At 41.8% G+C, this 19,322-nt stretch overlaps 1 protein-coding gene across 1 annotated transcript; it reads right to left on the reverse strand.

The window, feature by feature from the left end:
- LOC138968943 (polyadenylate-binding protein 1A-like) lies at positions 1–10,124 on the reverse strand. The gene is made up of 6 exons (XM_070341622.1): positions 10,001–10,124; positions 5,595–6,134; positions 4,418–5,242; positions 3,732–3,950; positions 3,255–3,413; positions 1–1,734 (listed from the first exon to the last, which is right to left on the reverse strand). Exons 1-6 carry the CDS (start codon positions 10,070–10,072, stop codon positions 1,528–1,530), a joined length of 2,022 nt encoding a protein of 673 aa, XP_070197723.1. The 5' UTR covers positions 10,073–10,124; the 3' UTR covers positions 1–1,527.
- Between the last annotated feature and the right edge of the window lie 9,198 nt (positions 10,125–19,322).

The following is a 19,322-nucleotide window of genomic DNA, read 5'->3' on the forward strand; positions in this document are numbered from 1 at the left end:
TGAAATTTTTCTAACTTTATTTTTTTCAATTTTTTTGCGTAAAACCTTTTTGTCTTACTTGTTTTCAGTAATTTTATCCAGACATCGTGTTTGTTTGCTTGACACATGTTCATATTTGAATGTTCTCTGACCTGATGGAAAAGCACACTTCACATGGTTGTTATCGCGCTCCCTAAATCAAAACATTGTTCTTGTGGTAAGTCGATGTTTTTACAGTGGTAGTTCTTGACATTTTTTTTTTTTAAATATCCATCTTCAAAGTGACATTATCTGTGGACTCTTGTACAGAGGATTCCTGCATTTCACATGCACAAACAAAGTTACCTCAGAGGCCAATATAACAAATAAGGAGAAAAGGTTCTCCACATTACATCTGCTTTTTGCAATGCACATGATTGAACACCCTGAACAAAATTAATTGTCAGTGATGTGAAATTGAACTGTCTGTACAAAAAGAGTCCAAGACAATGCAACTTTAAAGCATACACAAATTATCAGAGTATTTTGACAGTTTTTTTACGATTTTTTTTGGCAGCAAATTCAGTTCCCGTAAGACAAAACAGAAAAACATGATGAAATACTATCGATACAATAACCCCAACTAATGTTGACAATGCGAGTGAAATATTTACACACCGATTTGTCTTCCATGATCAAAGTAATGCCTATGTTAACTCTACTACACACACAAAAGATGAGCTGCAAAATGTATCAATATAAGTTGTAGACAAAAAGCAATTAAAAAAAAAACACACACACGCTTTTGTTACTCACCCAACACCCAAAAGTTACGAGTATAACATGAACAGGGCATAGATGCCAAGGGAAAAAAAAGTGATGTTATGATTCATGTCAAATAATGAGAAACAATCTAAAAATGAGAAACAATCTAAAAAATACATAAAAACATGGACATTGCTGCTTTTTTTCTTTATAAGAAGTTTTTGCAGTTTTCTGTTTTTTCTATTTTTTTCAGAGTGAGTAATTCAACAATTTCATCCCGCCAAACAGCGTCATATGCCAAGGACATCCAGTGTGCATGTTTCTGAATAAAATCGAGCAATAACAGAGAAAGGGACTGGACATTTTTAACTTCGTCATAAGTTTGGAATAAAACACAAAGATGACAGGTGCTTCAGAACAGTGAACACCCTTCATAAGAAGAATAAGAAGAAAATTGTAAAATGTACAAAATATGTTACAAAAAGAATAAAAAGTGAAGAAGAATCCACAGCACACTGCCTTTGAAAGTTCCAGAAAGAGAAAATCAGACGTTAAAAGATGGAGCATTGGCTTGGCTGTAACCTTTTTGAGTTCTTTGGGAACGTTTTCAATCCTTACCTAAAACAGAAAAAGATATCAAATGAAGAAGCTTGCACGAAAGCAGAAAAAATATAAACAAATTAATGATTAAAAAATAAAGTAGTGACTAGTTAAGTCCGCCAGGTCTCAGGTCTAAACCCACAAACGCACAGAGGAATGTCGGGCTGTCTCAGTGGCAAACGACAGTTTGGGATTGCAGCAGAACTACTTGTCCTTGGGAGAAGCGGCCTCCTTGGCCTGGTGAGCCTGCAGCACAGCAACAGCCTCCTCCACCTTGGCCTTGAGCGACTCCTGAGACTCCAGCATGTGCAGCAGCTCAGAGTTGTCGATCTCCAGCAACATGCCAGTGATCTTGCCCGCCAGATCGGGGTACATGCGCTGGATCAGCGGGAACAGGCGCTCACCCAGCATCTGTGGAGAAAGAGAAATTCAGTGATAGTGAGAACCAGGTGGACCGGGAGCCATTTTCTTACGTTAAGCCATCCACAGAACACCACGGTGGCGCTTCATAAGGTGGCCGAGTGGTAACGCACTTGCGCTCGGAAGCGAGAGGTTGCGAGTTCGACCCTGGGTCAGGACGTTAGCAATTTTCTCCCCCCTTTCCTAACCTAGGTGGTGGGTTCAAGTGCTAGTCTTTCGGATGAGACGAAAAACTGAGGTCCCTTCGTGTACACTACATTGGGGTGTGCACGTTAAAGATTCCACGATTGACAAAAGGGTCTGTCCTGGCAAAATTGTATAGGCATAGATAAAAATGTAAAATGTCCACCAAAATACCCGTGTGACTTGGAATAATAGGCCGTGAAAAGTAGGATATGCGCCGAAATGGCTGCGATCTGCTGGCCGATGTGAATGCGTGATGAATTGTGTAAATAAATTCCATCTCACACGGCATAAATAAATCCCTGCGCCTTGAATATGTGCGCGATATAAATTGCATAAAAAATAACAAAAATAATAAAAAAAATAAATCCCTGCGCTTAGAACTGTACCCACGGAATACGCACGATATAAGCCTCATATTGATTGATTGATTGATTGATAAGGGGCGACGTTGTGGTATATCGTTCTGCTCCGATACACCACACCCAAGTTTCTCTTCTTGAGATAATACATTTTCTATGTCTATGCCAGTATGTGACCATAAGGGTAACCGAAACTAGAGACATGAGACTGCAACAGTAAAGAAGAAAGCAAACTTGCTGCCCAAACTGATTAGAGAAACGAAAAAAAATAATAATTGCAATGAACCGTGGGCCCCAAAGTGCATAATTTCAAAAGAAAAGGGCTTTATATCCTTTAATAAATAATAATAAAAGGCACTGATCATTGGTCACTGACCTTCGGTCAATTTCGTCATATCCAACCTTTGCATTTAATCACAACTTCACCTCACTAGCCACACTCAATCATGTAATTTGCGGTAAAGTCATCAAGCCACGCCATTTGATCATAGCTTCACCTCACAACCCATCATCTACAGCCATACTTGTCATTACGCCACAGCTAAAACAACATTACCAAAATCATTTGATCATAGCTAAACTACAGTCCCCATTTCATTCGATCACACTTCTCCACACATATTTGGACGAGCCCGAGCAAAACTTTTTTTTTTTAAACTCTGCCAAGTCATTTGATCATAGCTTTACAGTTCATCACCAGGGCTAACACCAACAAAAAGTGAAAATCCTGAAAGGCCAGGGGCCTCCGAAGCAGAGGCTTTTAACAAAAATGTATCTTGTAGAGGCAAAGAAATGCCTCTCCTGGTACCAAAATGTATGTTCATAAATGATAAAATACTATTTTAATTTTTTTATAAGAAACCTGATTTTTCAGTTTTAAAATTTTTCAAACACCGGATTTTCGGCAAGAACCGCAAAGGTGTTAGCCCAGCATCACTACTCTCAGCCTTGCCGTCCTCTTCTTACCTGCTTCTGCTCCTGTGGGGGAGCAGCGGCCAGCATGGTGGCGGTCAGTGGCTCCTGTCCGGAGATGGTCAAGCTCTGTGGCGGGGCCTGGGGCATCCCCACGCTGCCCTGGACGTTTGCTGGTGGGTTGCGCATGTTTGGGGTGAACTTGTAGCGGTTCTGCACAAACAAACAGCATTGAGTAAAATTGAGAAAGTACTCGGTACGTACTATTGATTGCTAACAGAACTCTGAGAACATTGATGCTAATCGTTAAATTTGTCAAGAAGGCGGAGTCACCAGCTTAGACGTCATACATCGGCCTTGTCCGTAAAAATCTTACACACGCAAAATCCATTACCTGTAAATAATAGACAATTCCACAAGTTGACAGCAATGAGGAGAAATCTGACTTGTCGATGGTGAAAAAACACAAAAAGATCAAGTAAGAAATGGTACTTTTTAGAAACAAAGCTGTCCATTCTCGAACAAACTGACCTGGGCAGAAGGAGCACCCATGGCGGCCGGTGGGCGACCGACTCCTGGACCCATGGGACGAGGACCTTGCTGGGCAGCACCAGGGGGCACACCAGACTGGCCAGTGATGGGGCGAGCTGTCATGGGGCCCCGCGCTGCGTTCTGTGCTGGAGCTCTCTGTCGCACCTGGCCGGGAGGGATGCCTTGGAACCCACCAGCCTGCTGAGTTGGGCGAACCGTCTGTCACAAACAATAATGGTTTTAATACGAGTTCAGGTCAGATGCTTACGTGCTTTAAAAACAAAAACAAAAATGCAATGTTGTATGTCTTGTATACTTGCTATTTACATATTTATTATAAATGTTGAAGGATGAATGATGATACATTGTAGACGGATGCGTGTTATTGATTAAAAGCCCCACAATGATGTGCTTGGCAAAAAAAATAAAAAATGCAATGCACAGTCCAGGCAAACTGACAAATGCCGTCCGTCATTCAAATAAGAACCAGGCAGTAAACTTTAACAACCTACCCTGGCGCGGCCTTTTTTTTCATTCTGAAGGAATGAAAACTTAATCATCATGACATCTCTAACAATGCACTTGCATCAAGAGACAAAACCAATATACCAAGAGAGAAAAAATGCTATTGGTCCCTGAAACAGAGAAATCACTGCCTGTACAGGCAACAGAATATGAAAACATACCGGTGCATTTCCCCAGCGGGGAGCAGTGCGTATGGGCATCTGTCCAGTGTGAGGCGCGTAGAAGGGTCTCTGGGCGGTCTGGGCCATGGCGGGGATGAAGAAGTTGGCAGCGGGACCAGGCTGGAACATCTGGCTGTACTGGGCTGACTGCTGTTGCCTCAGGTTGGCCATGTGCTGCATGTAGCGAGACGCCAGCTGTGCGCGGCGGTCCTCCTTGCGCTGAGCCAATGCCACATACAGCGGCTTGGCCACGATGATCCTGCCGTTCATCTCCGTCACCGCCTTTGTGGCTTCCTCAGGGGAGCTGAAGCAGACGAAGCCAAAGCCCTTGGAGCGACCTCCCTCAGTCATGATCTTGGCGCTGGTGATAGTGCCGAAAGCTGAGAACTCCTTGCGAAGGCGCTCGTCGTCAATGGTGTCGTCGAGGTTCTTGACATACAGGTTGACACCCTGGTATCTGTTGATCCTCTCCATCTTGATCTTTTCAAAGCGATCCTTCAGCTCAGCCTGACGTTCGGCGCGTTTCTGGGCCCGACCACAGTAGACGGTCTTACCGCTGATCTCTGAGCCGTTAAGGGCATCCACAGCCTTCTCTGCGCCCTCTGGCTCCTCAAAGCTGACAAAGCCAAATCCACGAGATTTTCCATCATCGCTGACCATGACCTTGGCAGAGATGATCTTGCCGTAGTTGGCAAACAGATCCCGCAGCTTGTCATCATCATATTCGTCACTGAAGTTTTTCACGTAGACATTGTTGAATCTCTTCATCTTGTCGCCCATCATCATGATGCGTTCCTTGCGAGGGATGAAGCGACCCACATATACCTGCAAACATACCACATGACATTGATGGCCAATATCTGCAAGTATGCGAGCTCGACACATTAAAAAAAAACATCTGTTCTATTGTGGCCGCAATATATCTTATCCAATTTCACCGACAACTCTGCAGTCTTCCACAATTTCAAACTTTTGTGCCCTGGGCACCAAATGTGTGGCAGCCATAAAATTAACACACAATGTGCTTTAACTATTGTTCATTACAGATTATCAAATTGAAAAGCTCTCCTTTTCCAAGAAAACCAACGGGTGGCCAAGCAACTCTGCTTCCAGCAATAATGACTTTTTACTTGAAGAAATAATTTTTTTGGTAAATAAAATAAATGAGGCCGCTTACCTTCTTGCCGTTGAGCAACATGCCGTTGACTTTCTCAATGGCCTGCTTGGCAGCTTCTTCCGTCTCGAAGTGCACAAACCCGTAGCCCTTGGAGCCCTGGTCGTCACAGGCAATCTTACACGACAGGATGTTGCCGAAGGCTGAGAATGTGTCGTACAGAGCTTTGTTGTCGATGGTCTTGTCCAGGTTCTTGATGAAGACATTTCCCACGCCAGACTTGCGCACGGAGGGATCACGCTGTGACCACATGATACGGATGGGGCGTCCCTTGACGGTGTCGAAGTTCATGGTATCCAGAGCTCTCTCAGCGTCAGCCGGCTGCTGGAAGTTGACGTAGGCGTAACCCAGGGAGCGACGGGTGATCATGTCACGACACACTCTGATGGACAGCACAGGCCCAGCTGTGGAGAATTTCTCGAACAGCATGGCCTCGGTGACGTCGGGGTGTAAGTCACCCACGTACAGAGACGCCATGGGGTACGAAGGACCGGTCTGATTCATCTTTTTTTCTTTTTTTTTTGAGTTAGCTGCAATCAACAACTGAAACAAACAAAAAAACAAATATAAGTATGGAGTACAGAATTTAGAAAAAAAGTATTTGTTATAAATTATAATAAAAGTGATCAACTATGACATTAACTGCCACACTAGCAGCAACAATCGTATCGCCTCATGCAAATGGCAGTTTTAAGTTTTAACCTGAAGTAAAGCCAAGACTGTGTTAAAAATACACATTAAGTGTAAAAAGCATCTATCTATATCTATATACGGCTTGTGTGTCTGTCTGTGTGTTCACGATTCACGGCCAAAGTTCTCGATGGATCTGCTTCAAATTTGGTGGGCATATTCAGGTAGACCCCGGACACAATCGTGGAAAATTTTGAACACGTGCGTGCTGAACCGATTTTGGTTTTTCTGCACATCCATTCCCAGTAACTCTTCCTTATCTTCTCCAGTGTTTTGTGCGTTTATCTCCCTTCCTTCCTACGGTGCGCCGGCGAAGCCGTTGTACACCCGGCAAAGCCGTTGTACACCCGGCAAAGCCGTTGTACACCCGGCAAAGCCGTTGTACACCCGGCAAAGCCGTTGTACACCCGGCAAAGCCGTTGTACACCCGGGTCCCCGGCGAAGCCGGGTATTCAGCTCTACTTCTTCCCGGCGAAGCCGTACCCGGCGAAGCGGGTATTCATCTAGTGTAGCATATGATTCATGATGCAATGAAGATTGCCCTGTCTACAAATGAAGATAAGCAAGCATGTCTTCAGATAAAAGAAATATGACGGTACATCAGTAAGATTAAGAGAAAAACGCTCACAAGATCCAGGTCTGTTTAAAAAAAGTGTCAAAGAATTAAAGGGAGTTAAAGAAAAAGGCCGACATGGTACATAACAGAGAAAAAAAAGGGATGTGTCATTTCCTATGGCATTATTACATGACACATCATGCATGCCACATAAAATGTGCTACTGCTAACTATAGTGGGGGCAACAAGTCATCAGAAATCAAAGAGTTGGTCGACATCCATCGTCTTAAAAGTTAGTATGAACCCAACTTTTTGTGAAATTCCATCCCCAACTGTCGCCACAGTTATGTAACAAAGAATGCTTCTTTATCATGTATTATCGGCAAGAGGATGCCTCGAGCGGAAGTCAGGATAGGATCCGTGGAATACCTTCCAGTTGCACTGATAAATAACATTAATAGACCCTATCGGTATTCCAAGCTCTCGTAATCTTTCGCAAACTTCAGAGCATTGCAAAGCATGTAGTACAGCGATCTCATCCGAGCTGCACAAGCCAAGGTTTGAAGTTCTCGCGATGTTCAAAGCATAACAAAGAGCGTGTCTCGCGAGAGCTGCTAAGATACTGTAGTGTTTGTGGATTACAACTCCCTTTTCCCCTCCCGTGACCGGAACCAATAAGCCACGCTTCGGCGGGCTTATTGGTGAGTGTGATTCTGAAGACCAAACAAGACGGACGTATTGCATCCAGCACGCCATAACAAGAGACTTAGTCTACCTGTTGGGGCGAGCAACCTTTATGTGACTCAATGATGTAATCGTGGCGTTATGCTGTCCGGGCTTACCATAAGCAGACCTGTTTACCCCCATAAGTGTTTTGGAGTAATGCCCAGCCCCAAAAATAGTAATCCTGGCACAAAAATAGTAATCATCCAGCATTCGTCGCCAATTACAACGCATATGACAACTGTGTCTGCGAAACGCAATCATGCACATATATCCATCATTCACAAACAAAACACATCAGTCAGTTTTTGTAGTCATCATAATTTCAACGAAGATCACATCAAAAGCACATGCATCATTTATTCTTTTTCTTTTGCTCGTAGTAGGCCTTTTTCAGTGTGTCAAGCGCTTCTCTACTGTACTTGCGCTTGCCGAATAATGAGTGAGGGCGAGACTTCACCACTAGAATAAGGCTCTCCAGCGTCTTATCAGACAAGACATGATCTCTGGTCAGTCCTGTGCTTTTTCACCCCATTTTGCTATTGAAAAAACAATGCCAAACATGTGAATTGATTAAAAAAAAAAAAAAAAAAAAAAAAAAAATTTTTTTTTTACATTTTTTTTATTTATGAAAATCGTAGTCTCGACGCGGATAGCGGAATGGCGTATTTTTTGCAGAAAATCGTAATAAATTACGCCAAAATCGTAAGGGTAAACAGGTCTGCATAAGGCTGCGCCTTGCAAGCGCCGGGCGGCGTGTACGTCTTTTATCTAGCAGCACTTTCCGAGCTGGGCTTGGGTGCTGCCTTTTACCACGTGTGTTTTCATGTACGTCGGAGCGATAAGTGCATGCGTGAAATGTCTCATCTCGTTTTATGGTTACAGCTCGGCATTTACTACAATACCGAAAAGGTCTATTGGCTCCTTGTGCTTTACAATTTGATTAAAACTCAATAAATAAACTCAATGTATGCAATCCTTTCTGCTTTGCTACTACAGTAAAACCTGCATCTAGCGGACCCTTATTTCGGCGGACACCTTAGCATAACGGACAATTCAAGTGAGGACGGATGTATTTTACTCTCAAAAACACCTTAAAAGAGCGAACACCTCAAAGGCGCGGACGCGGACACCCTTTTTTGGTCCCGATTGGGTTCGTTACTTGTCAACAACGGACAAACCCTTGAAGCAGACAGCTTTTAGCAGACGCTGGTCCGCCATCTTGGTTCTGCAAATACAATCTCGCTGGCGATGTGAACGCGCGAGAAGCTTATTTTGTAAGCCAATGACAGCACTTGAAAGAAGTTGATTTTTGTATGGTGCACGCTCATTGGTCGATGCCGTGAACTCAAACATTTCGGGTTTCTACTTTCTGTACTGTGATGCATCTTCGCCTCATCCTTCGTCTTCGTCTGATCACGCCAAAACGAAAAATTTTGACTTTAGAAGAGAGAGTCCATGTCATAAAGACCGTTCGAAAAGTTGCTGATGAGCTGAATTGCGGAAAAACTCAAATTTCCAACATAAAAGCTGATCGAACACAAATTCTCAGTCAGTGGGACTCCGGTGCCAGATCGACGGCAAAATGTGTTAAGAGAAGAAAAACAACCTATGATGAGTTGAACGAAGAACTCTTCGAGTGGTTTTCAACAGCTCGATCAAAAAATCTTTCAGTGAATGGCCCATTGCTTCAGATAAGAAACCGATTGCACCTCTCTATCGTTCTCTCTCTTAGAAAGGACACCTTGCCACAAAGGACAGTGGCAAGGCTCCCCAAGAGCGTCCTTTGCTCGCAGGTTTTACTGTACTATGGGCCTTTTCTATCTTTCACCGTTAGTCTTACCGACAGTCACACACACCCACCAGGTTTGTAAGTCTACATCGACTGAATACATCGGTCTAGGCCAGAGCTTGGACACTGAATTTGACAAACTACGTCCCATGCATACCATAAAAATGCAAATCGATCTGACCAATATGCTCGGTAACTGAACTGAAATGAGTTTGAGAGACGAGCACTCTTCCCCGTGCGAGCTTTAACCCAGCACGAACATATTGCACTCGACCTCGCGTACGTGTCACCAGAATGTACATCCGCACAGCATGCACCTATAAATCGAATAAAAGATTTAAGTGAATAACAATATTTTGAATGGTAAATGTCAGCAACTGAAGCCATAAAAAGTGAACTTGATGAAGAAAATGTGCGCAAGTGCCTCACCTTTTCTTCACTGAAATAGACAAAATGGCGACCAAGTTCGAACTAGTCACTGGTGCTTACTCACAGTTTACAGAAACCTTACAAGTTACATAGGTTAGTTTTCACAGTTTTACGATTTTTTTGGCTTTTTAAAATATGTCAGGAGGCGATTAGTTAGTAAAACTATGCACTCAAAGATCCAGACGTCACAAGTTTTTAGTTTTAGTAACAGAGCCTTACCAGACACGTGTCTGCTTGCAAACTCCGATGTCCAGAAAGAACGAATGTGGGCCGGATGATTGAACTGCGCATGTCGGAACATTCTCCGACGCACGCAGTGATTGGCTGATGTGGCTGATGACGCATTTTCTGAAAATAGAGACACTCTGAATTTCCATAAAGCGCTTCCCGCGAGGAAGGCATAATTATTATGCTAGCAACCGTTGCTTAGGTGTGTAGATAGGAATATGGAATGATGAGGAAAAGACAAGAAATTCAAGAAGGAGAAGAGCAACAAGAAAGAAAAGAAAAGAAACTAATAGGCCCCAGAGTCAGTTTTCTGTTAGGCCGCATTGATTACTTTCAGGCTTGGATAAAAATGTGACTGACATTGACAAGACATTATTGTGTCCATGTCATGACTAGTTTCAGGAAGTTGGATTTACCGCTACTTATCAAAAATCATAGTGATATAGTTGTTACAGAGTTTCCCTATTAGTATAATTGCAGCTGGATCTCCTCGAATGAGGATGTCACGTTATCGATTCATTACACTTCAAATATATATAACGTACTATGACTACCTTCAGTTGGTTCAAACAGGTTTTTTTTTTAATTCAGTTGCATAAATACAAAGCCGTAATTGAATGTTATAATAAAGGAGCACAACAAAATAAACTACACACACACACACACACACACACACACACACACACACACACACACACACACACACACATAGAGACACACACATAGAGAACGTGGCACACACATAGAGACTGACACAGAGGACAATCAGATACAGAGAGAGAGAGAGAGAGAGAGAGAGAGAGAGAGAGAGAGAGAGAGAGAGAGAGAGAGAGAGAGAGAGAGAGAGAGAGAGAGAGAGAGAGAGAGAGACAAGACAAGACAAGACAAAATCTTTATTATCGAGGGTACTAGATAAGCAAGAATATTGCTTTTTTACATCCAGCCCTCGCCCTAATATAGGGTCAACAAGAACAGAAAACAATATAATCAAAGAACTATCACATCAAACTTAATACATTATAACTGTATATACAGATACTAATTTAAAAAATAAATTGTCATGAGAGAGAGAGAGAGAGAGAGAGAGAGAGAGAGAGAGAGAGAGAGAGAGAGAGAGAGAGAGAGAGAGAGAGAGAGAGAGAGAGAATTGAATTGAAATTTATTTTACGAGGGTAACAGAATAAGCAATGCCAGACGTGGACTGGGTGGCCGAGTGGTAACGCACTTGCGCTCGGAAGCGAGAGGTTGCGAGTTCGACCCTGGGTCAGGGCGAAGTTAGCAATTTTCTCCCCCCCTTTCCTATACTAACCTAGGTGGTGGGTTCAAGTGCTAGTCTTTCGGATGAGACGAAAAACCGAGGTCCCTTCGTGTACACTACATTGGGGTGTGCACGTTAAAGATCCCACGATTGACAAAAGGGTCTTTCCTGGCAAAATTGTAAAGGCATAGATAAAAATGTCCACCAAAATACCCGTGTGACTTGGAATAATAGGCCGTAAAAAGTAGGATATGCGCCGAAATGGCTGCGATCTGCTGGCCGATGTGAATGCGTGATGTATTGTGTAAAAAAAGTCCATCTCACACGGCATAAATAAATCCCTGCGCCTTGAATATGTGCGCGATATAAATTGCATAAAAATAAAAATAAAAAATAAAAATAAATCCCTGCGCTTAGAACTGTACCCACGGATTACGCGCGATATAAGCTTCATATTGATTGATTGAGTATACATGCTTTTTTTATCCGGCCCTCGCCCATTGAGGGGTAACAAACAAGAAGAAATAAAAGATAAGTTTAACTATATATAGTACAAATGACATATTTACCATAATTAACATGTCAAGCAACCAATAAGACATTTTAAGATACATTGTGATTCTTTAGCAATGCTTGAAAATTATATATAACAGAGAAATATTTGTTTGTATAAAAAAATATCCTTCATGCATGATATATAATCATGTTTTTCAATGTAATCCGAGAGTACAGTTATATTTTGCCAGCTGCTTGATAATATTTCTTATAAGTTTTGTGAAAGAAACAGCATGTAATATTCCTTGAATGATGTTTCATGAATTTGTAATTTAATTATATTAGGAATGGTGTTCCACATAATTTCATATAATAATAATAAGAGAGAGAGAGAGAGAGAGAGAGAGAGAGAGAGAGAGAGAGAGAGAGAGAGAGAGAGAGAGAGAGAGAGAGAGAGAGAGAGAGAGAGAGAGAGAGAGAGAGAGAGAGAGAGAGAGAGAGAGAGAGAGAGAGATGCTTTTTGACGCTTTGGGAGTTTATTGTCCTGAGCTTTAAAAGCCCTTTAGACAAGGGGATATAATTTACAGAAGAAATAAACATAACCATCTCTGCCGCAAACACATCCACACACACACTCCTCTCTCTCTCTCTCTCTCTCTCTCTCTCTCTCTCTCTCTCTCTCTCCTCTCTCTCTCTCTCTCTCTCCTCAGTCTCTCTCCTCTCTCTCTCTCTCTCTCTCTCTCTCTCTCTCAGTCTCTCTCTCTCTCCCTCCTCTCTCTCTCTCTCTCTCTCTCTCTCTCTCTCTCTCTCTCTCTCTCTCTCTCTCTCTCTCTCTCTGCCACACACACAAACGTACGTACGCTCGCGCTCACACACGGATTCTTCCTCCCCGAGTTGCATAATCACCATACAATAATGCATTAAAATTCGTTAACAAGTCTAAAAGCATCAAACACATCATTAAAACTTAAATCATTAAGAATGTTATGGGATTATTATATTAGGAATGGCGTTCCACATAATTTCATATAATAATAATAATAAGAGAGAGAGAGAGAGAGAGAGAGAGAGAGAGAGAGAGAGAGAGAGAGAGAGAGAGAGCATGAGAGAGAGAGAGAGAGAGAGAGAGAGAGAGAGAGAGAGAGAGAGAGAGAGAGAGAGAGAGAGAGAGAGAGATTGCATCAACCGTAGATCAATTCAATGCTCTAATAACAAAATGACTAAACATATGGTATTAACTAAAACGTTTGCTGTCTATATATACATTTCTGAATCTGATGAAACAGCGCTATGTTTTCAGCCAAGGACTTGTCACTATTACCGTACACAGCACACAAAACAGTAATATTATTCTTATCTGGTATAAAGTATCAATCAATAGTGGTTGCTTTAACATTCGTGTACAATGGACAGTCAAATGAAAAGTGTTCACACTTTTCAACATGAAAACCACACCTGCAGAAAACATCATTTGTCAAATGTCTTTTAAACATATCTGCATTTAAATCACTAATCTCTAATCTTAATTTACAGTGAATGATTTCTGCTTTTCGAACTTTAGAGTAGACACAAGGGCGGATCTGGGGGGGGGGTTACACGGGTTACGTAACCCCCCCCCCCCCACCCCCCCAAAAAAGAGGTAATTTATTGGCTCAAGATGCACCAGATAGCTCTATTTTGGTTCTTTGGATAAAAAAAATTTCCGGGGGGGCATGCCCCCGGACCCGGCGCCTTCGGCGCCGTCAACTTGTATCTTCGCAGTCATTTTGTAACCCCCCCCCTCCAAAGTGAATTGATCCGCCCTTGAGACATACGGGGGAATTAGAGGGTCATCTCTGGACAAAAATCTTTTAAAACAACCAATTGAATTCGTTTGTTTTATATGATCAGGTAATTCATTCCATAGAGATGTTGCAGAAGGAAAAACGGAATGCTTATATAATTCAGTTCTACATCGAAACATTTGCCTATCATATGGTTTGCGTCGGTGGTACGGATTTACTGCTGAAATGAGAGATGGTAAGTAATCAAGTAAATACACTGGCGCTAGACCATTAACTAATTTAGTAAAATAAACGATCAATTTATGTCTTCTGCGCCGTGTGAAATATTTGTAATGTGATTACTCTGCTGTGAAACCCAACTCCTGTGATATGAGAGGGTAAATTCACATAGTGCAATATCATATTTGATTGTATCCCTTTTATGTTTTATGTTTTATGTGTGTCGTCCTATACAATTGTTGTTATAATCGTTTACAGGCAGGCAGGGTGTGCCGAAGAAAAATTTCCATTTTTATGTAATATTTTAATGGACAATAAAGTGCTGTTATTGTTATTGTTATTGTTATTGTTCTTGCAGTGTTGTAAAACCTGACTCATTGTAAAGTTTTTGATGGCTTGTGTTCTAATAGCATCTAGGTGCATTTTTTCAAGTTCAACTGCCAACATTGCATTGCAATTATCCCATATAACATTTGCATAGTCAAAATGAGGAAGAATAAAAGCCTTATACGTAATTTCTAGATGCCTTGCGACTGAGTCGGTATTTATACGAACGCAAACATGCAACTAAAATACGAGCTTTAACAACTATATAGTGTACATGATGATTCCATACCTTCAGTTGTCACACACACACACACACACACCCCACCCCTCCAATGCGACAGGGGGTGGGCGTTTACTGACTTGGTACTGGGACCTGTGTAGGGTCAATTCCTCGTGAGAAATAGCGGAGATTTGTCACTTGGAATAAAAATGTTAATATGATGTTTCTTTACAAAAATGTCTACCCTATTTCAGTCTCTGTGACACGCACACGTACGTCACTCTCGTGCCAGTGCCTTGCAAGAATAGAACCTGGAAACTTACCACAAAAACCTCTTGGCGTCAAGGTTTTTGAACAAATGCACAAATATCAAATGAGAACTCTTCTTCTTCTTCTTCTCGATCGCTCCCAGACTAAATGAGAACTGAAAACACAGCGCGTGTGTCCGAGTAAGCAGGAATTACAAAATGAAACGGTGATATATCCGTGTAGTCAGTTCATTTGCTCTGATCAAAGTCATCAAAGGGGAGAAAGTTGTATACACAGCGTATTCAAACAACAGTTCGTTCACTCGATCTATGTTAATCCCCCAAAGTCGAGCTCTGCAATATCTAATTGTGATAGGCTGAGCAGTCACCAATTACAGAGAAAAGCTATTACGCGGGAGGCACGGCTGCACTAGGAAAAATCCAGTGTCCCGGCTGCGAACTAGTGAGAGCCCCAAAACAAGGTAAGTTTCTCCCCAAAATCACATCTAGCGTCGTTCACAGTCCTTATTTTCCCAAAATAATTGTTTGAGGCAAAGTGTAAGTATTCATTTTAACTTACCTCTACCAATTTCTTTACTTTGGGCGTCCTCCGCGCGTTCTGGGTCAGGTTTCTTTCAAATTTGTTGCGCATTCAGTGCAAATTGTCAGTTTGACTGAGACGTAATTAGGAAAAAAATCAACAACGAAAAATACTTTCATGAACGGCAGTTCAATCATCTATTATCATTCATATATATTTACACCGAGGTTTAGCTTTGGAAGTTAATTGGTTTGAACGCAATTCATAAATTGATGTATACAATCAGAAATTCGCCGGTTGCGATTCAGTATTCCCATCCAGTGTTTACACAAAAAACTTTTTGTTAGTAGATTGACTCAGTTTAGATGGCTTTAGGTAGGGGTTGAAAGAAACCTAACCCAGAACGCGCGGAGGACTCCCAAAGTAAAGACATGGGTAGAGGTAAATTAAAAATGAATAATTACGCTTTGCCTCAAACAACTATTTGGGGAAAATAAGGACTGTGAACGACGCTAGATGTGATTTTGGGAAAGAAACTCACCTTGTTTTGGGGCTCTCACTGGTTCGCAGCCGGGACACTGGATTTTGCCAAGTGCAGCCGTGACTCCGGCGGGTCTATTCATCCTGAACTCAGGTCAAAATGAGTTACTTCCCTTCGGGTCTCAATTTATTGTCATTGTCCGTTTATTCTTTGTTGTCGATCAGCCTTTGGGTTTTCATTAACTGTTTAACTAAAAGTGCTGGTATTCGCTAGCCGTTGTCCAGCCAGCTGCAGACAATTATTTGTCTGTCAAGTCCCTTATCTCTTTGATAGTAGACCGACCCCTTGGCCCGGGTCCGGGGCAAGCCGGGCTGTAGGTGTCAATTGTGTAATATGGCGCCTGCAGGCTGACTCAGTATCTCTACTCGGGGAAGTCGGCGTTTTGTCAAGAGCTGTCAGCTGCGATTGGAAGGTTTTAATCCCTTACCCCCCCCCCCCCCCCCCCTCCTTCTTCTTCTTGTCTTCAACCAATGAAACGGGGTATCATCTTAGCTTGTTGTGTTACTAATATAGTTACGAAGAGTAGTGATTGGAATGTAGTGAGAAAGACGTGTCAGTGAGTGGGAGGGCAGAGAGAGTCCGTAAACACATCAAGAAGAGCAGATCTTGTTTCCCCGAACCTTCACAAAATGATCGTGTCACCGAAATCTTCCGTCAAGTTTTGGCATGGCAAAATTGCAAATAAACTTTGGCAGTTGCAAATTATTAAATCAACGGCATAACTGCCGGCACATCCTATCATTTTTAACTTGAATATCATATCTGTGTTGCGTGCAGAAAAAAACACAAAATTAAGAAAACAACTTCTTTTTTTCTTTTGTTTACACCGTTGGTACAAATGTAGATGGTGGGCGTTTATAAGTGATGATAATTAGTTTTAACGTCCTCTTAGAACCATTTCACTTATCTTGGGACAGGTAGAGTTAATATGCTTTATGTGGGGACAAAACACTGGACAAACATGCAAACAGAAAACACATATCATCATATGATCGTGTTATATATCTGGAAGTCTGTTGTTGCGATATTTCAAAATGGGGATGGAAGTAATGATTGTGTACGCAGTATATGGTTGGACTGGAGCGGTTTTGTAGGCTTATTTGCTTTTTACATTTAGTCAAGTTTTGACTAAATGTTTTAACTTAGAGGGGGAATCGAGACGAGGGTCGTGGTGTATGTGGGTGTCTGTGTGTGTGTGTGTGTGTGTATAGAGCGATTCAGAGTAAACTACTGGACCGATCTTTATGAAATTTTTCATGAGAGTTCCTGGGTATGATATCCCCAGATATTTTTTTCATCTTTTTGATAAATGTCTTTGATTACGTCATATCCGGCATTTTGTAAAAGTTGAGGCGGCACTGTCACACTCTCATTTTTCAATAAAATTGATTGAAATTTTGGCCAAGCAAGCTTCGACAAAGGCCGGACTTTGGGATTGCATTTCAGCTTGGAGGCTTAAAAATTAATTAATGACTTTGGTCATTAAAAATCTGAAAATTGTAATTAAAATTATTTTTTTATAAAACGATCCAACATTACGTTTATGTTATTCTTCATCATTTTCTGATTCCAAAAACAAGCTCTGAAAATTAAGAATATAAAAATTATGATTAAAATTAAATTTCCGAAATCGATTTAAAAACAATTTCATTTTATTCCTTGTCCGTTCCTGATTCCTAAAACATATAGATATGATATGTTTTGATTAAAAACACGTTCAGAAAGTAAAAAAAAAAAAATAGAGATATAGAAAAGCGTGCTATCCTTCTCAGCGCAACCGCTACCGCGCTTTTCTGGATTGTTAATTTCACTGCCTTTGCCACGAGCGGTGGACAGACGATGTACGAGTGTTCGGTCTTGCGGAAAAAAATGCAATGCGTTCAGTTTCATTCTGTGAGTTCGACTGAGCTTGACTAAATGTATTTTCGCCTTACGCGACTTGTTATGCATGTAGAATATATGTTTATATTTGTGGCTGGATAATTTTTTTTTTAATTATTAATTTTTTTCTCCATAAAAACAGAATCTTAATTTTGCAAAATAAAATATTGAAATAACTTGCAAAAAATAATATATCAGAATGGGGAACTTAAGTTCAGGTAGAGGGGATGAGGTATATATTGAGAGACACAGGGTGTATGCTGCTTCCATTGAAGCGTGCAATGTTTATCTAAAAACTCATGGGGTTTCAGTTTGTGTTCGTTGACAAGGGTGTGTAGGTTGCGGAAATCTTGTTGGAGTGATTGGCAGCGGTCAAAAAGGTGTAAAAAAGATATAAACTGTCCACATTCACAGAGACGTGGAAAGAACTTGTGAGCGCATCCATCCGTGCGAATTCTGCGAAATATTTTAAGGAGGGGGTTGGGGAGTGAGGCCTGTTTTGTTTTGTTTGTCGGGGCAGAATAAGCCAACCATGGGCATTGCCTTCTGTTTTTAATTCTGTTTTCCAGTGACACCAGGCAACTTTGGCCATTTTGTGTTTTGCGCGTTTATAAGGTACAGTACCCTTTACACAGTTTTTGATCCAAAGTAGGGCCTGTGTAACACGAGAAAATTACTCAGACGAGATTTTTACTCCGGAGTAAAAGTTTTGTACGAATCTTTTACTCCCTTCACCAAAATATGACTCTCCCATAACCCGAGAAAATTACTCCCACGACAAGTGTACTCCCCTGACAAATAGATAACGAATAAAGTACTCCACCACGACAGGTGTACTCGGAGTAAAAATTTCGTACGAAACTTTTACTCCCCCGTCCACTGTCAGTCCTGGTTGTGGAAGGGGTGGAGGGAATGTAAGCGCGACATAAGGTTTGCGCGAGATCCCATATGGGCGTTATCCCATTACGCCGCCAATCCCATTTCCGGCCCATTTCGAGCACAGTATTTGGGTGCCTCTCAGTATCTTGCAAAAACGAAAAACAATTGCACTCGTCATGGACTTGACAAACATGCTAGAGAATGATAGTCAAGAGTTCACTGGCATCGACTGACACATCATTGGATCACAAAGCCATCGTGTCATATCGCTAGCGGGACATCCCATTTTGTGGCCATTCCGTTTCGCCGCCATTCCATTTTGCCCCCATCCCATTTTTGCGACATTTTACAAGCCAAGCGTCATTTTACTTCCGTGTTATACACCACTATCTCTACATCCCATTTTAACGCAATCCCGTTTCGCCCCAATCCAATTTCGCCCCCATCCCATTTTCGCGACATTTCACAAGCCTAGCGATCCTTATACTACCGTGTCACACCACTAGCACCACATTTCATTTTGGTGCCATGTCGTTTTGCCGCCATCCCATTTCGCCGTATCCATATTTCGCGACATTTTGGATTGCGGCAAAATGGGATTTCGCGTAAAACGGAATGTCTCTCCAGTTGAATGACGCAGTATAGTAAAAAGTGAGGCTTGGCAAGTAGAATGAAGCAAAATGGGATGGTGTCAAAATGGGAGGGTGTCAAAATGGGATGTCGCGCTATTGTTATGACACGGTAGTAAAAGGATGCTTGGTTTGTGAAATGTCGCGAAAATGGGATGTGGCCAAAATGGGACGGCGGCAAAACAGGATTGCATCAAAATGGGATATCGCGCTATTGGTATGTCACGATAGTAAAATGACGCTTGGCTTGTGATCCCATGAGTACGATCGTTAACCGCGAAATATAAACCA

The sequence above is a fragment of the Littorina saxatilis genome, linkage group LG6, assembly GCF_037325665.1.
Source record: "Littorina saxatilis isolate snail1 linkage group LG6, US_GU_Lsax_2.0, whole genome shotgun sequence".
NCBI classification, from domain to species: domain Eukaryota; kingdom Metazoa; phylum Mollusca; class Gastropoda; order Littorinimorpha; family Littorinidae; genus Littorina; species Littorina saxatilis.